Below are 26,525 nucleotides of genomic sequence, written 5' to 3'. Positions count from 1 at the left end.
TGATGGACACCTCAAACTAACCAAGCGGGATCACAATGTTCACATATCTTTCTAACAACTAAAGAAACATTCTTCATGCTTAGTGTGGGGAAAATTCTTAAGCATAGACACATGGCTCAAGTAAAGGCCGGAATTAGTGATTTTAAGTTCGGACATCTGCAACTTTTGCTCGGTTGATTAATTTCGTCGGATGCATGGATATCTGGCTCAGAACTAAGCCACCGACTAATGAAGTAGTCTGGGCAATGACAGTGTAGGTTGGATCTGACAGATGTGCCAGTGATGGATAGCTCTAGCAACCCACATCATGTCAGATCAACTCTGATTTTTCCAGAAGTGGCAAGGCAGTTGCAACAACCCCTGCAGCTGACACGTCAGGGAGTGAGCTAACTGTCCTAGGTCACCTCAAAGGGTGGCATAGAAAACGAACAAGTTTAATGCCTATAAAAGGAAGATGACCATGGGTAAAAGAGGTTGGATTACTTCTTCTCTTTAAAACTAAATTACACTGATCAATTTGTCTAACTTGATCGTCGGAGTTGGTTGATTTGCAGGTCCGCCCGAGCTAGGAGAGAGGAAAAGTGTAGAGAAAATTCTTGCATCTACACTTAGTAAATGTTGTTTGTTTGTATATTTTTCTGTGTGTGTGTGTGCGCGCGTGAGAGAGAGAGAGAGAGAGAGCTCTCTTGGGTTTATGACAAACATACGCGGGCCGAAGAGCAGGAATTATTTGATTTTAGAAGAATCCACGGAGAAAGAGAAACTGCCTTTTACCCGCCAAAAGAGGAAGAAATTGAAATATAGCATCATAGGTATCTTGGAGGCTGGAGCTACATACCAAGAATGTTCACTGTAGCGCCAGATTATATCTATACTCGTCTTAAAGATGTCAATTGTGACGACCACACCATCCAATCAGATTTGTTGAATCCATGTCGATGGATTTTTATACTTTCTATGGTATCTAACTACAGAAAATGGATTTTAATTTCAGTGTTATATGATGGAGTGGTTACATCCATTTTCTCCTCTTTTTTTCTTTTTTTTTTTTAAGATATCAAATGCAAGTTTCTCACGTTTTTGGTAATGCCACCAAAAAACTTTACCCACTAATGTTTTGTTTGGAAAAATTATATGTAAAATTATTGATACTGAATTAAATTGTTGAAATTGAGAGAAAGTTATTGTTATTGAAGCAATTTGCTGAATTAAGTATAATATTTAGTAACATGCTCTCTAGAATTTACTGGATGAAATTAAAAATAAAATTAAAAAAAATATTATTTATCTTATATAAGTAATAATATGTTAACAAAAAATATAACAGATAGGATTTAATATTAAAAAAATAATAAAAAATAAAATTTCATTTCATATTTTCTATACTAACATACTTAATGTTTATCAAACAAACAATAAATAATTAAATAAAATTTCACATCATCATGTATATATGATATTATAAATCTACTGAATAATTTCATCTCGTACAATATTTACATCAATAATCAATTCATCATTTTATCTAAGAAAATTTGTTACTCTTTTACTATCTTACCTTATGACAACTTTTTACCATTTTTAATTATGAAAGATTCAAACAGCTTCAAAATAGCAATACAATTATATAAATAAAAATTTAAAAGATGTCTATTAAGTTGTGATATTATATATATTTTTCTCAATTTCTCACAGAGATGAAAGAGGCGGATATCCCAAATATTATGCCTTTCTATAAATACAATAATTTAATCATTATTAAAAATAAATATACACAAAATAGTTTAAAAAATATTAAAAAATTATTTTGAAAAAAAAAAATCCAAAAATTAATTTGAAAAAGAACAATAAAATAGTTTCCCAACAAACCATACAAAACAAAATGTTTCCCAAAAACAAAGATTTTGTTTTTAAAATTCCAAAATAAAGAGGCATTTCCCTATTTTTATAAAATGAAGAAGAAAAATAAACAATTCAAAATCAAAATAAAAGAGGTTTTCCCTTTTTTTTTTTTATAAATATAAAGAAGATAGAAAACAAAGAACAAAAGTATAAATTAAATGGGTGTTCCCCTGTTTTTATAAAACATATAAAAAGAAAAAGAGTGGAAGAGAGAGAGGGGAAGATTGTTAGAACCTAAGCTTTTTCTCCAATTCATGAGTTTTGCTTCTTATTTTTAAAATCACACAGTTCCAGTGTGTGTGTGAGTGAGAGAGAGAGAGTGTTGTATAGTCGAGGGATTCGTTCAACTTGTGCTGGTTGTCTGATTTGGCAAAAAATGATTGAATTTGATCGACTGCCAACTTTCAACTTGGCAAGCCAAACACGCTTGCTACGGCGGACAAATGTTTTTGGCAGTTCAACGCCTTCCCACAGCAAAAACAAATGCAATATATGTTAGTTGGCACTGCATGCCGCATGATATACTATTTAGAGTTTTAGACACCCGATTGCATCAAAGATTGTTAGATGAATGTTGTGCTAACCAATGACGGTACCTATCCAATTAAATATATGAGTCATGCTGGAGTGACATTAAAATTTTATATTGTTTCACATATTACTAACTTGGAGGTGTTCACATAACCATAGATGCTTTTCACTCATATCTCGATGAAAAACATCTATGATTCCATACACACATTCACATCAACAATGAGTGAAATTATGTGAATTTTAATGCCACTAATGATAAATTGACACTCTTGACGTGGAAGTGTATAAAATCATAGATCTTTTTCCTTGTTGTCCTGAAGAAAAAGATCCATGCTTTTGTGCACTGCCATGTCAGGAGCACTAGTTTTGCACGTCAATCTTCGACTCTTTTCTTAAATATATCTCCCAAATGAAACTGAGTTCTATCAAATGAATGTGTGATGTGGGCATGTGCTAGTACGCATGTCCTACATAGGAAAACTATCTCGATAAGCTAACAACTCTACATTAAAGTGACATCGGCAATGTTAACAATATATCAGTACACTTGATTGGGCAAGTCAAACCATTAATGTTAGTGTGCATGTCTCAGTAAGTGACCAGCCCATCTCTCTTTGAGTCGACCATTCTTAAGTGGGTTCATGCGAGATGTTCTAAATGTAATATACTTGAACCTAAATCTGTTGCATCTTGGACTCATATGCGGAGCTTTTGTGCTACCTTACTTCTCATTGTTTTGAAGGAAAAAATAGTTTAGAAAATCAAGTAACTAAGTAAATAGCACAAATGGGGCATAGATCAACCGGGACCTACTCTGGTCCAGCGACATACGTTTACTGATCCCTTTTCACACCCTTTGGTGTGATTATTATTTTGTGAGATCAAACCAAAACTGCCTATGAATCAGGGGATGGGTTTTGGATACAAATGGTGATCCACTTCTAATCCAATCAAATCTTATGGGCTTTTGTTGAGAATTGAGGTGGATCGATGGCTAAATCCTCATGGATGGATCCTAACCCAATCCATTGACTGAATTAAACTCGTATGCAGTTGTGAAAATCAATGTTTTAAACATCAAACCATTGATCAAATCAAATATTTATCAATTTGGTTAAACTAATATATGTTTAATATAAAAAACTAAAAAAAATGAATATATTTTTCCTAAAATACCTTTATTTATATTGGCATAAGGATGATATTAAAAAGCGTCGTGATTTTCTGATGCCCTTTGGTTAAATCCTCATGGATCGATACTAACCCAATCCATTGACTGAATCAAACTCGTATACAGTTGTGAAAAACAATGTTTTAAAAATCAAACCATTGATCAAATCAAATATTTATCAATTTGGTCAAACTAATATATGTTTATTAAAAAAAAAAAAAAAATAAATATATTTTTCCTAAAATACCTTTATTTATATTGGCATAAGGATGATATTAAAAAGAGTCGTGATTTTCTGACTCCCCCCCCCCCTCCCCCCCTACGTCCCCTGACATGACATAGGCTACAGCCATAGATTTTTTGCATTTTGAATTTATTTTAAGCCTATACATTTCTCCTACAATTTGGAGTACGTCTTTGGAAATACTACGTGTAATCCAAAGGAGAGGGCTCCTTAAAATTTTTGAAGTAGGATACCCACTTCAAAGTTTTTTCCTTCGAACCAAGTATATAACAAAAATCCAGTACGCATGCCACATGTAATCCAATGAAGAGGGCTTCTTCAAAATTTTGAAGTGGGTACCGACTTCAACGTTTTTTCCTTCGAACCAATTATATTACAAAATTCCGGTCGAACCCGGTTCGGTAAGGTTTTTAAGACGGAGCTGAAAAACTGAAAGGTCGTAATACATAGACTTATCCAAAACACAATCTTACGAAATCTGAACTCCTCCAACAATAACGACCACTGCATCCAAATTCCAATCTCCTCCACCCAATTTATAATCCTCTCCTTTTCTACTCACATTTCTTTTCTTTAATCCTTCTTCATCAAATCTCACCTCCCCCTTACAAACTCTCACTGTAATTTACTCTCTTCTTCATCCTTCAAAGACATGTCAGCTGCACTCACTGCTGCAGTCTCTCTGCCTTCCTCCAAGTCATCCTCACTCTCCTCCAGAACCTCTATCATCTTCTCTGAAAGAACCAGCTTCAACAAGGTAGAATTTAAACAATTAAAGCTTTGAAAAAAAAAAAAAAAAGTAATCTGGGTTATTTTTTCTTGAATTTTATGATCTGGGTTTGGGTTCTGCAGAGCTATTTATACTCCAGGAATGTCTCTGTTTCTGGGAAATTGGTTTCTATTAGAGCCCAAGTCACTACAGAGGCTCCTGCAAAGGTAGAGAAAGTTTCCAAGAAGGATGAGGAAGGTGTGGTTGTCAACAAGTACAGACCCAAGGACCCTTACATTGGGAGATGTCTTCTCAACACTAAGATCACCGGTGAGGATGCACCCGGAGAAACCTGGCACATGGTCTTCAGTACAGATGGTATTTGATTTATCTTTTCTTTAGATCTCTTTTTTTAATTCTAATTATGGAGGGTTAATCATCATCAGCAGCATCAAAGCCGTATCCCAGGGATTTGGGGTCGGCTAAACGAATCTTTCTTGTTCCTCTGTTCAATTTGTCGGGAGCCATATCTTCCATTATTGAAAGTGTGTTCATATCTGCTTTCAATATCTCAATCCGTGTTCTTTTAGAACCTTAACTTTTTATATTTCTTGTAATTGGAGATGCATTAAGCCTTCGATGAACTTGCCCAAACTATCTCAATCAACTTTAACTTAATTTGTCGCGAATCAATTTAACTTTAAATATAACTCTATGTAGTTTTTATTTATTGTTTGATCGTTTTAATTATTGGCTTAGGGGAGATCCCATACAGAGAAGGGCAATCGATTGGGGTTATTCCAGATGGGATAGATAAGAATGGGAAACCCCATAAACTGAGATTATACTCAATTGCCAGCAGCGCAATTGGTGATTTTGGAGACTCAAAAACTGTAAGTTGTAGCTTAGAATTATCCACATTTTTCTTGTTTATTTACGTCACCCACTCTTAGAAACTATAGAATTGTTTCTTCAGTTTTCATTTCATTCCACTAGACATGCCATCAATACTTTTTTCAGCCATCTCATTTGTGTTTTTGTCTTTGATCCCTTTAATTTTTTAACCTTTAAAATGGTTGAATTGATTTTGGTGCGTATGTTTGTACAGGTTTCTCTCTGTGTGAAGCGGCTTGTTTACACCAATGACCAAGGGGAAATAGTCAAGGGAGTCTGCTCAAATTTCCTTTGTAAGGCCCTATGAATATCTAATTTTTCCTAAATTTTTCTCAATGATGAACTGAGGGTTAGCCTCAGCAGTTGTAATGAGAGGAATGCTCCCAACTGGTTGTGGTTTGGAACGCGTTTGTTATGTGCAATAAAACGTGTGTAATATTTCCTATTTCAGGTGATTTGAAGCCCGGATCGGAAGTTAAGATTACTGGACCAGTTGGGAAGGAAATGCTTATGCCCAAAGATCCTAATGCCACCATCGTAATGGTAGTGTTCCTGTTCCTAGCATATATCCATTTTTTTTACCACATTAAACATCTATGAGACAAATCTTTATCAAATACCAAACTTGTTACTGATTTTCTGTGTTGCAGCTTGGGACTGGAACCGGCATTGCTCCATTCCGCGCATTCTTGTGGAAAATGTTCTTTGAGAAGCATGAAGACTACAAGGTATCTAAGATACAGATATAAGCATTTGCCCTTGGGCCTAACGTAAACTATTAAGAAGCAAAACCTTTATTTGTTAACTTGAAGAGCAACGTTCTATAAAAATGTGATTTCAATTGTTAGATAATGGACCATGTAGATTTGTGAAACTTGAGGTCTGAGAACTACTGGGTTATACATTTATGGTCATTTATATTCAAAAGTAATTAAAATGGAGACACACATCATACATATTTTCCTGGAGACCATGTTACTGTGCACTGGCATGGCCAACAGTTGGATATGTTTGCATACTCCACGATTTACTAGAATTAATGTAAGTGGTGGGAACAATGTGTGCTTAAACTTTACAATGCACGGCATGGGAGGCATGCACAATTTCCCTTCCCTAGAGTTGGGCATTTCTTGCTCCTAGGCTTTTATCCAATAATATGTCACTGGAAATCAATCTAACAAGTGGTCTAATATTCTATTGTTCGTATACCAGCGCCACAGAAGTAATTTTATTCCACCTAAGCCCTATAATATAAATTTCAGTTCTAAGGAAGCTTTTTAAAGCTTTTGATATATCGTCTTGGTTGATTACTTCACATTTCTTTTCACTTAAAAAATGTGTTTCATTAGGTAACTTACTTAAGGTTTTGATGTGTGTAGTTCAATGGGCTGGCGTGGCTCTTCTTGGGTGTTCCGACAAGTAGTTCCTTGCTTTACAAGGAGGTGAGCAGTGAGTTCGATCGGGTTCATAATTTCCTTTATCTTTGAGATTTTTCTTCTAGACTTCCATTTGGACCATTTTTCTTTATCTTTGAGATTCTTCTTCTAAACTTCCATTGAGGTTCTTGTCTATTGTGTGATAGGAATTTGAGAAGATGAAGGAGAAGGCACCCGATAATTTCAGGCTTGACTTTGCAGTGAGCAGAGAACAAACGAATGAGAAGGGGGAGAAAATGTATATCCAAACCCGAATGGCTCAGTATGCAGAGGAGTTATGGGAGTTACTTAAGAAGGACAACACCTATGTCTACATGTGTGGGCTGAAGGGAATGGAGAAAGGAATTGATGATATAATGGGTTCTTTAGCAGAAAAAGATGGTAAGAGATAGATTGAAAATTAAATTGCATTGATGAAGTATGAGATTAATCCTTGTCTTGTTGGTCACTGTTTTACAGGAATGAATTGGCTTGAGTACAAAAGAACATTGAAGAAGGCAGAGCAATGGAACGTTGAAGTCTACTGATCTTTCCATTATTTTGTGTGTTATATAGATAGGTAACTTGTTCTGTTTATAACTTGTATCAAACTTTTTTCGTAAGGAAGCTGTGTATTATTATGGCCACCTAAAAAAGCTTCATCAGAGAGGGATCATGGATCATATGTAGTGCGAACCAACATCAAGCTCTCGTAAGCATTCTCAACTTCATTTGTTGATATTAATCCCATTTTCCCCAGTAGAGTTTGTATGTAACTCTTTGTGGTTTATACGTATAGAGTTCCGAAGAAGCATAATGCTCTTGTTCATTAATGATTGTGGAAGTATCCCTTTTGTGAGTAATGATAACTGCTTTAATTTATCACCAACAAATAAAGAACTGGTTGCACATAAAGCTAAAGGAAATCATAAGTTGGCATCATGTAAACCTTCTTCCAAAGTTTCCTTAACAGAATTCATTATTATTGATCTCCACTTTCTCAAGAGAGCTAATTTCACAACTCTCTTTACCACATATTAACATGTTCGAGAACAAGAGAAAGACGGAAAAATGACATGGATTGAGATAGTGAACATGGTTATAAACAATATTAAACTAGCAAATGACACAACTTTTGGTAGAATTGATACGTGGAACAATGTTAGTTCAGCCAATCCCCAATTTTTGGATTAGATTTTGATGATGTGTAATCTCCTTGATTTCAAGTATGACATTTAGAATTGTGCCGAGAATTGTTTCATAAATTTTTGCAAAAGAAACTCTGATCTGAATTTATTCCTAGAAATGAACATTTAATAGTAACAATAGGAAGTCAGTGAGGATTATCAATTTTGGTGAAAAGTCCCTCAGTCGGTAAATAAAATAGTAGCTATTAGTATATCAAACGCTTCATATATATTTTCAGGTAAATAAAATGGAATATAATAAACGATGTTTGTTGAGTAACAACATGTTTCATACCTCAAACAATGCAAAACATCCCATGCTTTCAAGTGTGAAAATACTTTAATGTTGTGCATTAACCCAATGAACCGAAATGTTGCTCGTGCAACACAGTCAAACCGGCCCAGCCTTGAGCCTCCTTTCATGATCAACAACATGGCTTTGGTCTCATTCTCAACAGTGATAATGAGAATTTAAATACCACATTCAAAAATTTGTGCACAGAGAAATGGGTTGGCTTTGATAGATGCAAATTCATTATTTTACCCTCTAAATTCCTTGTGATATATAATTTTTATATATTTACAACTCAAATATTATTTTCTCATAAAAGTCTATCTCACATTATTATGATGATCATTAAAAAAAAAAAAAAAATTGTTCAATTCTCACATTATGGGAGAATTTCTGTGGCAATGAAAGTGGATTTTAACCTTCAATAAATTAAAATAAGTTTAAAAAAGACAACCAACTCCTGTCCTTTAGAAGAGAAGAGGTAGAACCTTTTGGGTTAAGGAACCATAAATATATTATTTTAATTACTTTTGTAAGAGCTTTTTGGGGTTTCTTTATTTCTTTAGAAGAAGAAAAGACACTTTGACATGTCCAATCTCTTGTTAGCTTTGACTGTTATTGACTCTTTGACCATTCTATTGAAGTTTGAATAATACTGTAGCGACCTCATATCGCACTTCATGACGTGAAAATGGCTGGGAATCGTAGATGCTCTTCATCGAGATAAGATTTCAAAAGCATCGATGATTCCTATTCACTTTCAAGTCAATAGATACTTTTCACTCGTTTCTCGATGAAAAGCATTTAGTGTTATATATGCACCACTACATCAGAACGTACAATTTTAATGTTACTTCAGCATTATCCTTTAATAAAAATCTTCAAACTGAATTAATTATTTTTTTTAAAATAAAAATAAAAAATTACTAAAATAAAGCACTCTTTTCAACACAATTAATTCAGTAGCTGTTGCAGTGAGTATAGAAGTAGAAGCAGAAGGGGCTCCTACGACTTTTCCCAATTTTCGGGCCCACCTACTTGGACCCTGACCAATCGATCGGTGTTCATTTCTTCAATCGCGAATCGCCAGCCGTTAGATTCTCTCCAAGGAAGTCCTAAACGACGTGGCGATTGATGCGATTCGAAAGCTCATATTATAAATATTCTCTCGATATTAAAGAGGAGGAAAGAAGAAAGGTGTATTAGTAAATTAGGGTTCTTCTTTTAGGGTTAGGGTTTCGTCCCTGATCTGGTTTTTTTTTTTTCTATCGTGGATCGAAAGGTACATCTGAAGATCGATCCATGGCTGAAGGAAGTAGATCGACCGGAATTGTGAAGTGGTTCAACGGCCAGAAAGGGTTTGGTTTCATAACGCCGGACGATGGAAGCGAAGATCTGTTCGTTCATCAGTCCTCGATCAAATCTGATGGTTACCGAAGCCTTGCTGAAGGAGAAGCTGTGGAGTTTCTGGTCGAGCATAGTGATGATGGGCGGACAAAAGCCGTCGATGTGACCGGACCGGACGGTTCAAACGTTCAGGGAAGCAGACGAGACAGCTATGGGGGTGGCGGTGGTGGGAGAGGTGACCGTGGTGGTGGAGGATACGGCTTTGGAGGAGATGGTGGTTACAGTGGTGGTGGTGGTGGGTACGGTTTCAATGGTGGTGGTAGAGGTGGTGGTAGGGGTGGTGGTAGAGGTGGTGGTGGAGGGAGAAACGGTGGTGGTGGAGGATATGGCGGCGGCGGTGGTGGTAGTTGTTATACCTGTGGAGAGGAGGGTCATTTCGCTAGGGATTGTTACCAGGGAAGCGGCGGTGGTGGCGGCAGCGGAGGCGGTGGAAGGTACAGTGGCGGAGGAGGTGGCGGTGGAAGATACAGTGGTGGCGGAGGAGGTGGTGGCGGTGGTGGAGGAGGCTGTTACAACTGTGGTGGACAAGGACACTTCGCCAGAGAGTGCCCTAACATGAATTAAAAAGAGAAGACAAAATGGTAAAAAAAAACATGTTTATCTACATGTTTTCTCTCTTTTTATTTCTTTTCTGGTTCTAGTTTTTTTTTTTTTGAGCGACCCAAATCGATATTTCAGATAATGTTTTGTTCTTGGAGTCGTTTAGTTTAGGTGGGTTTTGATATTTTGTTTATCGGAATGCTGCTTTTATTTTTTGGGGTTTTTTTTTTTTTTTTTTTGTGGGTTTTTATGTTATTGGGTACTTTACTTTTTGAGGGGAGAGTAAAGAAAAAAAAGGTGGGGTGATATGTTTAGATTTTAATTGATGCTCTCTCTGTTAATATACACATATGGTTTGGTTAATGAATTATGGTTGTGTCCTTTATATTTTCATTATTGGTGAATCTGGATTTTATTAATTGATTTTGGGTTCTTTGTTCTTGAAATAGAGAAAAAAATTATAGAACATTGGGTGCTTGTTGCATATATTCCTTTGGCATTGTTTTATTCAATGTGTTATTATTCCTCTTTTATTTTGATTGTTAATGTTAATTTTTTATGGGGCTTCAAGAAGAAGCTCTTTCTTTTTCCAGTTTGACATAACTCATAATCATGGAGAACGACATTTGTAACCTCTATTTGTATCATTTTTGTTGGGTCCAATACTTGTGAAGGAAGTTTCACTGTTGTAAGGGCCTTGGTTGGTGAAAATGTATGTAGTCATCTAAGTTACTAAGATGTTTCATTAATGGTCCAAGCTTGCCCACATGGTATGGTAAGTCTATTCCTGAAACCCACACAAGCCATTTGACCTCATGAACTGTTAAAATTCTCTGGTTCTTTCTTCTATTAGTTTTGTCAAATACTTGTATTAGGGTAATATCTATATTTGGTTGGGGTGGCATTGGAATCCTTTGTTTCTATGAATTTGAAAAAGAACACTGTTTGCATTACTGTGAGTAGGGGATACAAACTTCAAATTTGTGGGAGAAGAATACATATTATTCCAGTCCTTATTGTTGACTGGGTGTTGGTTACGGTGTGAGGAATTAAATACTAGGTTCAATATGCGCAACAAGTTACCTGGTTTTTAGTTATGGTGCGCTCTCTGTGTCTTCACGTGCAGCAGGTTATATCTAGTTTAATGTACTCTCTATTTTCATTTGAGAAATGAAATATAGAGAGACTTGGTTTGAGACGCACTGGCAAAACAGTCAACTGTAATCTTTGACCCCTCTCTTGTGGATGTGAGTTTGTACGGTGTGTAACCATATTTGTCTCCTTTGTTCAGGACACTGCATCGAGTAAGGTGTCCTATGTTGGTCTTTTTATGTATATATATATAAATCTATCTGTGGTCACCTCTGTGGATTCACATCCTTCACATTTGATTAGTACTTGCTTCGCATCCTATCAGTATGACATCAGTCAAGTTCATTAAGAAATTTTGAAATACTTTTTGGAATTTTATTAATCAATAAGAAGGGTCATTGGGTTGGTTTGATAGAAGGAAATCTCAGTGACGAGGACAGGATGTGAACTGTGGACGCATCTAAGGTTGACTCCATTCCAGAGTCATCTATTGTGTGGGTTATCGTTTCTACTTCTGTGTAATGTTTTCATCAAGTTTGAAGTTTTCGTTTCTGAAAATTTTCAACTTCAATTGTGAATTGAAACATTAAAGTTTTGATATTGGTGACTAATCCCTCCTAGGGTCTCTCTCTCAATCAATCAACTATAGTACACTTGATATAATATGTATTAATTTTAAATTGTAAAAAACATTAAAAGATCTATGATATAAAAAGAAGAAATGATGAAATAAATCAGTTCTGGGCATCTGCAGGTATACATTGATTTGGTTCAATTTTTGACTGACTAATAGATTCCAATAAAAGCAGCACTGAATTGGGATGTTTCTATTTTTGGTTTCTGTCTGGTTTTGGTTAATGGATACTCATAGGATGCCCATAGGCCCGTGTCCTGGGATATGTGTCCCGAAGAGAGTTTGTATGAGCTACTACAACGCACTTTGGCCCGGGTTCTATATCTTCTTCCTTGAAAGCACTCCAATGCACTCGGACTCTGAAATATTTTGGAGAGTCAGAGACGTAAAAGAGTGAGGCTTTGTTCTCTTAAACATTTTGGAGAGTGGGAGAGGTAAAGAAGAGTGAATCTCTCTCTATATCTGTTGGTGATAAAAAATTGTAGAGAGTCAATAGGCTGAATAGGCAAAATGACTTCACACACTAAAATGCCTACTAAATAGGCCTACTTGCATTGGAGTTGGTCTAATGCATTACAAAATGGAGATCTAGATTTGGGTCTCTACCCAACTCTTTTGAGTACAGAGGTTCACACGTTAAACAATCTTTCAAGGGCTAGATCTTCAAAAAGTAAGGCTGAGATGGGGAAAAATACAGGGTTCGTAGAGAGAGAGATGTTGATTTCATAGAGATTTATTGTTTGAAGGCAACCCTAGGAACATCCTCTCAGTTCATTTCAACTGCATCAACTGTACGATTTGATGCTCCATCTCAAACTCTGTTTGATTCTTAACTCTTAATATAATTTTCCAGATCTATCATCAAACGCAAAAGTGAAAACAAATATCACTTTATGCCATTGGCATCGCATGCGCCTATAAAGGGATTTGGTCTGTTGGAAAATGTTTTGAAATTTGGATGGACTGATATCTCTGATGGATTCTCTTTTCTGCTTTGGCTGTCCTGCCTCTCTCAGTCTACGTAATATTGCTCACATTTGTGACGTCACCATCATTCTTCTTCTTTTCTTCTGATAAAGCCACCTTTTCTTTCTTTAATAATCATTGAGCTCTGGGAAAAAAGAAAAAAAAAACAGATGCTTGAAAGATACAATTTACAAATTACAACCATTGCTTGTTGGATCCATGTATGTAAGAACCCCTGTTTAGACCATAGATCGTGGCAATGGGTACACAATTGATGTACCCGAAACCAATTAGTCGGTTTTGGGTCTACCATAAAGGACCCGATCATGTTTAGGTAGCTATTTTGAGGGATGAGAATCGGGTCTCATTCACGTATTGGATGGGTACTCAACTATTAAATTTATTTTATTTATAATAAAATTAGCGATTTAATTAAGTACAAATAAAGAGATATATTGAAGTAAATGTGCTTCAATATAAATTGAAACTGAAATTAGAACCAGAATTTTATTTAGGTTTCTATTTTGGGTATATGTGGAACTAACCCATTGATGTTGTTATTGATATTGTTTTAGAAAGATTATCATGAGAATTAAAATTCTACATAGATGAACCATAAAAAAATATGATAAAATTAAGAATCATCTCTACAAAGTCTATAAATAGAGAATGACACCACAATGAATGGAGATGAAACAAGCAATATAAGACCGATCATACTCAGACTAAATTGTCCATTATAATCTTGCTCTCCTTTTCTTCTTTTCGTTACTTACATAATCTTCTTCTAGTTGAAATATTGATTCAGTATTGGATTAGATTTGGTGGGTACCCAATGATATGGGACATCAAAATTAGATCTCCATGATTCATGGTTCAATTTATGAGGCATGTGAAAACAAAAAATTTTCCCACATTGACTTTTTTTCCATAGAAGATGAGCATGCATTATTAAATGATTGAATCCAATTACTGAAAACCACATGTTTGGCTGGTAATTAGTGAGATATTTTCTTTTATTTCTTAATTGAATCACAATTCCCCAAATAATATGGTTAGGCTCCTGCCCTAACAACTGACACTTGTAGGCGTGCCACAGGAGACATCGGGGGCTATGCCGACTACTCAATTATCAGATACATATGGTCATTGGCTATAGCTAGTTCCCCTTGGTGACCTGCTCAAAAGTGTGTTAGGCTAACAGGGGTCTGATTATCCTAATTGATTTATATTTTTTTTCCTTAAAATTATGCTTGTATTGAGAGAAGAGAAATTCATTAAGAAAAATGAAGATAAACACAATTTCTCTCTACTATATTTGGATTGACAGTAGAGAACTTGAGACAGTTTTGAAATTTTAAAATATCTTAAAAGAGATCTAAGCGTAGGGTTGAAATTATAAAATATTTTTAAAAAAAATTTCTCCATTTCTCTCCTCTTCTCTCCACTTTTGAAAAGAAAAAAAAACTCATATTTTTTTCTCTCTCTTTCCTCTAATGTTTTTCTCTTCTTTTTTTTACTTAACAATCCAAACAATAGAAATGGAGAGAAACTCATTTATTTTCTCTTCTCTCCTCTTTTCTCCATTTCTCTCAATCCAAACTCAACGTAAATATTGACCAATTGGCATTGAGGTTATTCCCACCTTTATGTAAGGATATATATATATATATATATATATATATTATATATATATATATATATAGGGTAGCGTTCAAGGGCAAACTTTTTAGCAAACTTTTTGGCAAAACATTTTTCAAAACATGGGTTAGAGGTTTTGGAATGGGCTGATTTTTGGTGAGGATGATCTCTACAATGAGTAGATCATCCTCACCAAAAATCAGACCATTGCAAAACTTCTAACCCATGTTTACCAGCTGAAAAATCGTGGACCGTCCATTTTTTGTAAACTGTTTTTGATGGGGTTAGAAGTTTTGGAATGGGCTGATTTTTGGTGAGGATGATCTCTACAATGAGTAGATCATCCTCACCAAAAATCAGACCATTGCAAAACTTCTAACCCATGTTTACCAGCTGAAAAATCGTGGACCGTCCATTTTTTGTAAACTGTTTTTGATGGGGTTAGAAGTTTTGGAATGGGCTGATTTTTGGTGAGGATGATCTCCTAACCATAGAGATCATCCTCACCAAAAATCAGCCCATTCCAAAACTTCTAACCATGTAAGACAAAACACGTTTGTTAAAATGTGTGGTAAACCTTAGGGTGCTGAACGGGACCCATATATATATATATATATGGGTCCCGTTCGGCACCCTAAGTTTTACCACACACTTTTACAAACGCGTTTTGTCCTACATGGGTTAGAAGTTTCGGAATGGGTTGATTTTTGGTGAGGATGATCTCTATGATGAGGAGATCATCCTCACAAAAAATCAGCTCATTCCAAAACTTCTAACCCCATCAAAAATGATTTACAAAAAATGGATGGTCCACGATTTTTCAACTTGTAAACATGGGGCTAAACATTTCGGAATGGGCTGATTTTTGGGGAGGATGATCTTCTAATCATAGAGATCATCCTCACCAAAAATCAGCCCATTCCAAAACTTCTAACCCATGTAAGACAAAAAATGTTTGTTAAAGTGTGTGGTAAAACTTAGGGTGCTGAACATTTCCCTACATATATATATATGGGTAGCGTTCAAGGGCAAACTTTTTAGCAAACTTTTTGGCAAAACATTTTTCAAAACATGGGTTAGAGGTTTTGGAATGGGCTGATTTTTGGTGAGGATGATCTCTACGGTGAGTAGATCATCCTCACCAAAAATCAGCCCATTCCAAAACTTCTAACCTAAGTTTACCAGTTGAAAAATCGTGGACCGTCCATTTTTTGTAAACTATTTTTGATGGTGTTAGAAGTTTTGGAATGAGCTGATTTTTGGTGAGGATAATCTCCTCACCGTAGAGATCATCCTCACCAAAAATCAGCCTATTCCAAAACTTCTAACTCATGTTTTGAAAAATGTTTTGCCAAAAAGTTTGCTAAAAAGTTTGCCATTTAACGCCCCTATATATATATATATATATATAGGGAAATGTTCAGCACCCTAAGTTTTACCACACACTTTAACAAACGTTTTTTGTCTTACATGGGTTAGAAGTTTTGGAATGAGCTGATTTTTGGGGAGGATGATCTCTATGATTAGAAGATCATCCTCCCAAAAAATTAGCCCATTCCGAAATGTTTAGCCCCATGTTTACAGGTTGAAAAATCGTGGACCGTCCATTTTTTGTAAATCATTTTTGATGGGGTTAGAAGTTTTGGAATGAGCTGATTTTTGGTGAGGATGATCTCCTCACAATAGAGATCATCCTCACCAAAAATCAGCCCATTCCAAAACTTCTAACCCATGTAGGACAAAACGCGTTTGTTAAAGTGTGTGGTAAAACTTAGGGTGCCGAACGGGACCCATATATATATATATAGGGTCACGTTATTACGACCCCCTTTTGGACCCCCTTTGCGACACACCTTTTTGTCTTATATGGGCAAAAATGTTTGGAATGGGCTGATTTTTTGTGAGGATGATCTCTATGGTGAGGGGATCATCCTGGCAAAAAATCATCCCATTCCAAAACTTCTAACCCCATCAAAATTGATTTACAAAAATTGGACGGTCTATAATTTTTCAACAAAAATCGGACGGTCTAGAAGTTTTGGAATGGGATGATTTTTTGCCAGGATGATCCCTTCACCATAGAGATCATCCTCACAAAAAATCAGCCCATTCCAAACATTTTTACCCATATAAGACAAAAAGGTGTGTCGTAAAGGGGGCCCAAAAGGGGGTCGTAATAACGTGACCCATATATATATATATATATATATATATGGGGGGCGTTCAAGGGCCAACTTTTTGGCAAAACATTTTTCAAAACATGAGTTAGAGGTTTTGGAATGGGCTGATTTTTGGTGAGGATGATCTTTACGGTGAGTAGATCATCCTCACCAAAAATCAGACCATTCCAAAACTTCTAACCCATGTTTACAAGCTGAAAAATTGTGGACCGTCCATTTTTTGTAAACTGCTTTTAATAGGGTTAGAAGTTTTGGAAGGAGTTGATTTTTGGTGATGATGATCTCCTCACCGTAGAGATCATCCTCACCAAAAATCAGCCCATTCCAAAACCTCTAACTCATGTTTTAAAAAATGTTTTGCCAAAAAGTTTGCCATTGATCGCTACCCTATATATATATAATATATATATATATATATATATATATATATATATATATATGGGAAATGTTCAGCACCTTAAGTTTTACCACACACTTTAACAAACGTTTTTTGTCCTACATGGGTTAGAAATTTTGGAATGAGCTGATTTTTTGTGAGGATGATCCCTATGATTAGAAGATCATCCTCCTAAAAAATCAGCCCATTCCGAAATGTTTAGCCCCATGTTTACAAATTGAAAAATCGTGAACCGTCCATTTTTTGTAAACCATTTTTGATGGGGTTAGAAATTTTGGAATGAGCTGATTTTTGGTGAGGATGATCTCCTCACCATAGAGATTATCCTCACCAAAAATCAACCCATTCCAAAACTTCTAACCCATGTAGGACAAAACATGTTTGTTAAAGTGTGTGGTAAAGCTTAGGGTGCTGAACGGGACCCTATATATATATATGGGAAATGTTCAGCACCCTAAGTTTTACCACACACTTTAACAAACGTTTTTTGTCCTACATGGGTTAGAAGTTTTGGAATGAGCTGATTTTTGGTGAGGATGATCTCTATGATTAGAAGATCATCCTCCCCAAAAATCAGCCCATTCCGAATGTTTAGCCCCATGTTTACACGTTGAAAAATCGTGGACCGTCCATTTTTTGTAAATCAATTTTGATGGGGTTAGAAGTTTTGGAATGAGCTGATTTTTGGTGAGGATGATCTCCTCACCATAGAGATCATCCTCACCGTAGAAATCATCCTCTTAACCCATTTCTCCAGTAGCTCTCTGTAGCTCTTGGTTTACAGTCCTTAGAACACCACATTCAAGGAAAATAACCACACAGCCCTCTTGGATTCATGGATTAGATCATATTTGAAAAAATAATTATAATTTTCTTTTTTTTTTTTGGCCTTAATTATGTGTTTGAAAATGGACTGTCACTGTACTCCCATGATCAAACGATTGGATGCAATTATCTTGATGACGTGTCACACCCTCAAACGTTGATATGGTCCACAAGAGATTTGCGCTACAGAGGATCTGCCCCTTTATGTAAGGATCACTCTGAGAGAGAGAGAGCGAGAGAGAGAGAGAGAGATGACAATACCTCATTTAGGAATAAAGAAGCATTCGAATAAAGTTTAACATTCAACGTCCAAATTTTCAAAAAGGGAAAAAAAAAATTAATTGACCTTACAAAGAGTAACAAGAGAGAAAATTTGAGGGAGAGGTGGTTGTTTTGGTATAAACCAAATCTTTTTGTTGGTGTAGCATTGATTGTAGGGCCTCTTTTCTTTAATTACCTTCGGTTTCCAGAATCAAGACTCATGTGTCTTTGAGCAGTACTCATGATGAACAGTCAAGAGATGATGATGATGATGAGTTCAAGGACTGTGGAGATGGTGATGAATAGAGGGAGAAGGAGCTGTGGAATTGAAGAATTGAGTTGGTGGTAGAGGTGGAGGACATTGATAGCACTTGGTGAAGAGTCCAAATGTATCAATCTGGCGTATGAAGTTGGTCATACTTGCCCACCCACCAAATCCAAATCCAACCACAAACACCCACACCACTATAAACACGTTTATTGTATACATTCCCGCCCACCTCCCCACAAATTTCGGTGGTCTCTCCACTGCGTTCTGCAACAACAACATATATTGTTAACCAACCAATTATTCTGAAAGACCGATCTATTATAGAGGGGTAGAACTATGAATATAAAAGCGTCACGGGGCTTAACTCGGGTATGGCACACCCTAGAGTGGAGGAAAATACACACTCAACGCTCCCTCTCCCTCTCACCCATAAGGATGGAAAAAATTTTGAACCCATGACCTATACAAACCTAACGCTCTGATACCATGTTAGCCAACCTATTACTCCAAAAGACTGATCTATTGGAGAGAGGGAGAACTATGACTATACGAGGGTCACCGGACTAAATTAGAGTATGACACACTCAACAATAGAGGAAAATATACAATACATATCACATGACACTAGCTTCCTAGATAGATAGATAGATAGATACACACACGCACACGCACGCACCTCTCGAGCTGTGGCTGAGCCAAAAGTGAACATGTGAGCAAGAGCAGGGATGATATAGACAGTGAAGCTGACAAGCAGAGATCCAACTGTGGAATTGATAGGACCAAAGAAAGGGAAGATGATGGCTAGAAACCAAATGGGGACCACCACTGGTAGCCTTGCTGCTGCTCGCTTGCACAAGCTCTTGCATTCGTGCATCCCTATCGCCTTCTCCCACACAAAGTATAGTGGTGTGCATGCGAACCCAAATGTTATAAACTGTTCTCATACCAAATCAAAATATTTTTATTAGAAAAAATTACCTTTGTTTTATTTTTAAAAAAAATTTATTACAAAAAAGTCAATACCAGATTTCATCGAAATCCAATCGATGAATTGCATAATGCATAACATAAGTAATTTAGTAAAGAGTCAAGAAACAAAATAATATCTCATTCCTATAGTAGTAAACGGTATCTATTCGGGATCCTAATTCTTTCGTAAATTATTATTGATATTTTTAATACACATGACTTCGTGTGATTGATTGGATTCTGTTAAATTCTGGATTGACTTTCTCGAAAAGAAAAATGTTATTTAACTTAATAATAAAAATAGTTAAGTAAATTGCTACAGTGCTTGCCTGATGGATGAGCATCAATACCACTGCCATATCTCTAGAAGGTGATTTAGGGAAGAGAGCAAAGGCATTGGAGTGATCAAGAAGCAAGTCACCAAATGCCCAATAAACTGATACCGCAGATGGAATCGTCAGTGTTAGAACATACAACGTGGCAAGTAGATATATTGCCTTAAATTTCTGAGGCTTCCACATGGCGTGCATGATCTCTCTGTCCACCACAAACACACCATAAATAACAACATCACATCTAGATTCTTCTGACTATAATACCTTACTTTTCAAATTAAAAAAGCAAAAGAGAGCTGAAAAAAGACCATTTACTTTTCTTCTACGTTAAAACTTAAAAGCGAGTTAACTCATGAGTTTCCCAAGAAACCTCTGTACCAAAGCTCGTCTTTTTGGCTTTTTTTACATCCCATGCCTGACAAGGGCATTTTGGGAAAAATACGTTTCTCCATGACGTTATTTAGAATGAGGGCCACTTCTATAACTAAAGGAAACGACACGAGTGTTAAGCCGAGGTTGTCTTACACTGTAACGGCGTGCCCTCCAAATGTATAGAGAATGTTTGTTGCCCCTGTGAAGTATAAAACCAACTTGGTGGGACCTGAATGCTTGACCCCTTCCACCTACATTTAAACAAAATATATATATAATAATTTTCAACAATAACAAATCTTTTCTCCAAAGATTTAAGTTTGGCTAAACAAATCTTGTTTTATTTAGTGTGTTTATATCTACTTTCACCAACTCAGTCCAACTTCTTGTGAGGCTTCCACTTGTTTCTATGGGACCTTCAACTTTAATATTTCTTATAATTTAAACTGTAATTGGTATTTATCAAACAAGGCAAAATTAACTTCTTACTTTTACATTCTTTCAAAATGTATTTATTTCTAATTTTATATTACTTAGTCCTTAAATATATTAAATATACATCCCTTATTAATAGGGCATATTAGACACACCTCCTTGGATTAAAAAAATTGAGTTTTTTCATTTTCAGAGGAAAGTCTGATTTTTTCAGATCCAAGGAAGCATTTTTAATATATGATATATTAGGGTGGGAGGTAAGTTAAAAAAAAAAAAAAAACCATTTTCGAAGTTGTTACCTGTCCATGAAGAAGAGATGCTATGGTGAGGTACCAAGAAGTGTAAGTGGTCATGAGAAGGCCTAGAAAAGACCAGATTCTGTAGTTGTGGAAAGAAGGAATGAAGACTGTGGTGGCACAACAAGCTCCGAAGATATATGTCCAAGTTCTCTTGTCCAAATTGTCGTTTATATAATAAATGTTACTGCAATAAAGAATTAAAATAAAATATTAGTACCCTTAGTTACAGAAAATGTCAAATCTTTGATTATTTTTTCTACTAAAACTTGTTTTTAAGAAAAAGAAAAGAGCAATGTACCTAGCACAAGCAATAAGTTGAATGACAGATCCAAATAAAAGAAATGTGCAGTTGAAGGCCAGACCCACATTCCTCCAGTGTTTCCCAAGAAGCCCATCAAGAACTTCAAACCACTTTAATGGAGAGAAAGTTAACCCATGTTAAAATGGCGAGTAATAAATGAGAAACTTTGGTGTTAATTTGGAGCATTTTATCATAGAAATTAAAGATAGAAATAAACCTGGATAACATGGTTTCTGAAATCTACTTTCTCTCTTTCTTTTCTTGTTCTATATTCTACATAGAGAATGCTGATGAGGTAAGCTGTCCAACTACCCAACAAACCATAGAACAACTGGAAGAGAATGCCAGATAACATTCCAAGCTGAGAGAATGAGTATGGTAAGGTGAGAAGAACCTGAGCCACCTAGAACAAACACACAGACTTATAAGTATGATAGAAACAGAGGAATATATATCAAGTAGAGGAAAATCCATTATTGATTTGTTTGTAAAATGAAAGAAAAGAGACCTGATTGGAAGCACAGCTAAACCAAGCATCATAAGCAGAGCCCCCATCCCAGAAGAACTTAGACAGTTTGGTTTTAATGGTCTTGGGTTTCCCTTCAGTCTCCATTTCTACATAGTTTCCAACAATCACAGCCTCCACCACCTTGTCCGACGCCATTGCTGTCTCTCTCTCTTAGTTGGTAATTTCTCCTTCTTTTTAGAGTTTGAGATTCAAAATGAAGGTGAAGGGTGAAGAAGGGCTTATGTGGTATTTATATAAGACACAAGGAGTCCTCCGACAGAGGAAAAGATAGGTTTGATGATGAATATAAAGTGGTTTTGGGTCCCAATATTAATGGGTTTGACGAAAGTCAAGAAACCTCAGATTTTCTTGTCTTTATTAGTTTACACTTTACATTTCTGGATCTGGATTTGGACCACGTAGGTTTAGTTTATTAAATGAATCTTATATATTTAATAAATTAAACAAATTTCAAATCAAATTAATTACTTGCAAAGAGCTTGATTTCCTTGTCTGCATTAGGATGGAGATGTATTATTATTATTATTATTATAAAAACATTCAAAAATACAACGTGACACAGCCTTCGGGGTTCATCAATATTATGAATGTATGTTGGCCCACATCTTGAAAGATCTATTTATTTATACAAAATATCAATTTTGCTTTTAATAAATGAAGGTCTTGCTAATCAAATAGCCAGATGTGAGATGTCCTCTAAAGTGTAAAACACACCATGCACCTTCAAATTCCTTTTTCTGTCACATTTAACAAATAGATTAAATCCTAATGTCTTTTACATTTTCAGCTCTAATTCTTGTAGGGAGAGGGATAAATATATATATTCTGACTTGGATCAGAATGGTACTAAATTGGCATCGATGATCCGATAAGAAATTTAATAGATTCGGGCTTGTCTGATATAATGAACACATAAAATAAATAAAAAATTCTTATATCCAAATATAATATAAATATATATTTTCAAATATATTATTGGATCTAGTTGAACGAATCAATGATTGAATCCATATGTGAGTCCAAATCTTTCATCAGGTGTTGGAGTTATGGAATGATCAGATAGATCTCGGGTCTGATTGAATCCATTGACAGACCTATGTGTAAGTTGTCCAAAAGATTGTGAAACTTTATAAAAATTTTAGGCAAATACATTCTTGACTGTTACATTAAATGATTATTTAGTTATTATTCAGTATTATTTATTTAAGGTAGTAGTTGTGAGAAAAGTACTTTCATTCATAATATAGTAGTTATGAGAAAGGTAATTCTTTAATTAGAGTTTTCGCTCCCCCAAACTCATAATTAACATCGACTAAAATTCATATATATATATATATATACTTTCCCTTATTTAGTTATATTTTTAAGAATCACTGAAATACCATTATATCGTGTGAGGCTCAGAGCACAGTCCATGCCCATGTGTATGGATCAAATCCTATCATGATTTTAAATCTCGTTCTCGAATGAGATGACTCCTTCGAGTCATCTCGATATTGTCCATGAACGAGACAAATAAACAAGACGTCTCAAATACATGTGAAAAATCTTGCAAGACAAATGTCAGACGATATTTTCAAAATATCATCCTAGCCAAGAAAACTTATCCGAGTCAATTGTATTTTGTATATTTTAATTCAGAATATATATTTTTTTAATTTAAATATTTATTACCTATTTTATGATTAAACATCTTCAAATTGACCTTATTTTATAATAAAAAATTATGATTATTTTCATATAAATAAATAATTATAAAATGAGTTGTTAGAAGAGTAGTGTTTAAATAAAGTAAACTAAAGTCCGACAAAGAGTGGATTTGAAAGAAGTCGTATCATGCCTGGCGCAGATCTTCAAGATCAACTAAAGCGAGGTTATGAAAGAAATAGAAGATCCGGGAAAAAGAGGAAGGATTGTGATAGAAGAAAGAGATCTACAATAAACAACATCAGGAGTTAAAATGGAAGGAGAGTGATGGATTTTGTGCCGAGGCAAAATCGAACTTACGGCATCTCATCCAAGACGAGTTGACTCATTCAATACAACTCAATCTTGTCCATGAATGAGACGAGACAAGACGTCAAACCGAGTTTTGAAACCGTGGACCTTATACTTCTCAAATAGAGCTTCCAGCGTACAATTGCCAGAATCCTAACCATCAGATCAAATTCTAATCAATATGTATTAATAAGAGATACCCTACACTACAATGATCTTTGTAAAATCCTAATCATCGATCAGATCAAGTTCAAACCAGTCCGATTGATATTTTTCTGTTGTAGCTGAAATCTTGAGCAAGGGTAAGTAAGGGCAATCATGGGAAAAATAACTAAAAGAAAAAAATTAAAGAAAGGTAAGAGTGGGAGGAGAAGGAGAATTATTTAATGTGGACCGCATGATTGCATCCAAAGTAGTGTGGTCGCTTTATAAGAAGAAGAAAACAGCTTTATCACATGGGCTTGAGGATACTCGAGAATCTCACATGGACTTATGAGCCCTCTCAAGAAGAGTTGTTAGATCATGTGCCCTTGGGAAACGCCATTTCTTATTAATACATTCTTCTCTTGCTCCATGGCTCTTTCTCAATTCGAATAATTAATAATTATATGTCCTGCTCCAACCTTACATTACAAAGTACATTAAATTATTAGTTGCACACATTTTCCCTTTTTTTTTTAACTTTGTTTGCTTGGAAATTCACTTTCCCAAAAGGCCTGAGAAAATTTGAGACAGATTGTCTTACTATCAGACTATATTAGTTTGGGTGAATTACCATTTCATGAGCTGAATTTGAAGAATTTACGATTCTGATTCATTGTTCATTTTAATTACCAAAATGTGAACGGTAACGAATTCAGAGGTTTAAGTAATTAAAATGAATAGTAAATCAGAATCGTAAATTCATCAAAAGTTGATCACTTTCTCGTAAATATCCTTATTAGTTTTCTGTCAAATTTAAGATCAAATTCTAGCAAATGATTTTCTAGTGAATCCCAAGCAAATAAACCAGCCCTAATGTATTCAATGCACCTGGTTAATAATAATTATAACTATATAGAAAGAAATCCACTCTTGGGTAGTACGCAAACTTGAACAAAATTATGTTTTTATTGTGGTGCAATGTAAGTAACATATTTATGTGTGTTGGACCCCACACACCTACACCTAGTAATTCAAACTCACTGTTCCTAGTCATTCAAACTAAAGTGGGGATGCCTTTGATCCGTCTCCTTCAGTTGCAGTGGAGTACACAACCTTACACATATGTTGCCTTGTCTAGGCATCTTTACATGAAAAATGTTGACATTAGTCATCTATAATCATCCTTGGTCCAGTGTTTTGGATGGTCTTCAAGATTTGTGAAATCTGAATCTTGAGGCACCATGAGTGGTTTGGATGTAGGGATGATGAATAATAATGAAAATAATGTATGAAAATGAGAGAGTATACTAATACATTGGATGTTCCTAGTTGTCTGATCTTATGAGATGGTCAATCACAGTCCAAGAAAACTGTCCATTGGATGCTGACTTTCTGATCATCACGATTGGTTGTTTTCTATCTAAACTTTCCCCTGTATTTACAATAACAGCTGTAGCAATAATGTGAATTGGCCAAGCAATATTCTTTTGCTAGGCAAGCAAGGTGGTTAATAACCAAATACATGTTAAATAATGCAAAAAAAGAATATTAGTCATTTAAATATTTATAGTGGACATTAGTTTTATTATAGTTTTCAACTTTATGAAATGTAGTTAAACTTGCACTAGTAATAATAATAATTGTGGAGGTAATTAACCTACCTAGTAAAAACTTGTAGGGGTAAAATATCCAAAATTCAGAAAGTTCATTGAGAACTGAGTAATTTCAAGAAGTCTAAAAATTAAATTGGTCTAGATTTGATTACACAAATCTTAAAAATGTCAACTGTGAAGATTAATTGTACAATTAGCAGTAATCCTACTGACATGTACATTGAGGAGTAAGCAAAGATTGATCTCAACATTTTAAATACAAATTAAGCGCGAGGTGTGTAAAAACTAAAAATTTCTTATGATATGGCTAGAAAAGAAGATAACTACGCGTAGAATTTTCTTATTAATTACCTTTAATTGGCTAAATGGTCACAGTGTGTCTAAAGTTTTGAAGTGATTAAAAAACAAAAGTTAATTTCCTTCGATATGATTTGATAAATCTTTTTTACCAAAAATATGCCAACGAGTCGATCTCACTCGACAATGATCTTGTCTAAATTCAATCTCAATGATTGACAAATGCATTTAAGAACATGCCAAGGATTAGTTTCTTTACACGCTGTTATTACACGTTTTTAATGATTTAGTTTAGTGAAAGATTAGCAAAGAGGATCGTCATTCATCATGGCTGTATTCAAATTCGTAGACTTTCAAAATTCTACCATTTAGTGTATCCTTACCAATGATTAAAGCTTCCAACACTGTCCATCCTTTCTCGTTCCCCCACCTTTTTTTTTTTAAACCTCTGTCTTCAAGATGGATGGTTTGTGTAAATCTTCTGAGCGTGTTTTAGCACCTTTGCTTTTTGGTACACGAAAGGCATGGAAATTGGAATTGGAAAACCAACATTGACACACAGTGGAATTACTTCATTAGTCTTTTCGATTTCCATTGACACCAATTACCTCTATATATCCACACAACATAATTAAATTACAGCCATTTCCCTACAAAACAACATCATCTCT

The 26,525-nt window shown here is 35.3% G+C and overlaps 3 protein-coding genes across 3 annotated transcripts; 2 read left to right on the top strand and 1 right to left on the bottom strand.

Annotated features, from left to right (window-relative positions):
* Positions 1–4,303: 4,303 nt before the first annotated feature.
* Positions 4,304–7,702, top strand: LOC147408753 (ferredoxin--NADP reductase, leaf isozyme, chloroplastic-like). Its single transcript, XM_086421537.1, has 9 exons — positions 4,304–4,608; positions 4,704–4,938; positions 5,320–5,453; positions 5,669–5,747; positions 5,906–5,997; positions 6,105–6,182; positions 6,834–6,896; positions 7,037–7,271; positions 7,350–7,702. Exons 1-9 carry the CDS (start codon positions 4,504–4,506, stop codon positions 7,415–7,417), a joined length of 1,089 nt encoding a protein of 362 aa, XP_086277663.1. The 5' UTR covers positions 4,304–4,503; the 3' UTR covers positions 7,418–7,702.
* Positions 7,703–9,511: 1,809 nt separating this feature from the next.
* Positions 9,512–10,688, top strand: LOC147408752 (cold shock protein 2-like). The gene has a single exon (XM_086421545.1). It carries the CDS (start codon positions 9,651–9,653, stop codon positions 10,317–10,319), a length of 669 nt encoding a protein of 222 aa, XP_086277671.1. The 5' UTR covers positions 9,512–9,650; the 3' UTR covers positions 10,320–10,688.
* Positions 10,689–18,295: 7,607 nt separating this feature from the next.
* LOC147408751 (auxin transporter-like protein 5) lies at positions 18,296–22,014 on the bottom strand. The gene is made up of 8 exons (XM_086421528.1): positions 21,782–22,014; positions 21,491–21,676; positions 21,271–21,383; positions 20,973–21,156; positions 20,392–20,489; positions 19,861–20,068; positions 19,239–19,496; positions 18,296–18,826 (listed from the first exon to the last, which is right to left on the bottom strand). Exons 1-8 carry the CDS (start codon positions 21,935–21,937, stop codon positions 18,569–18,571), a joined length of 1,461 nt encoding a protein of 486 aa, XP_086277654.1. The 5' UTR covers positions 21,938–22,014; the 3' UTR covers positions 18,296–18,568.
* Between the last annotated feature and the right edge of the window lie 4,511 nt (positions 22,015–26,525).

Source organism: Akebia trifoliata, chromosome 2, assembly GCF_017979445.1.
Source record: "Akebia trifoliata isolate Shusen 1 chromosome 2, ASM1797944v1, whole genome shotgun sequence".
NCBI classification, from domain to species: Eukaryota; Viridiplantae; Streptophyta; class Magnoliopsida; order Ranunculales; family Lardizabalaceae; genus Akebia; species Akebia trifoliata.
This window is presented reverse-complemented; position numbering and strand designations above follow the sequence as displayed.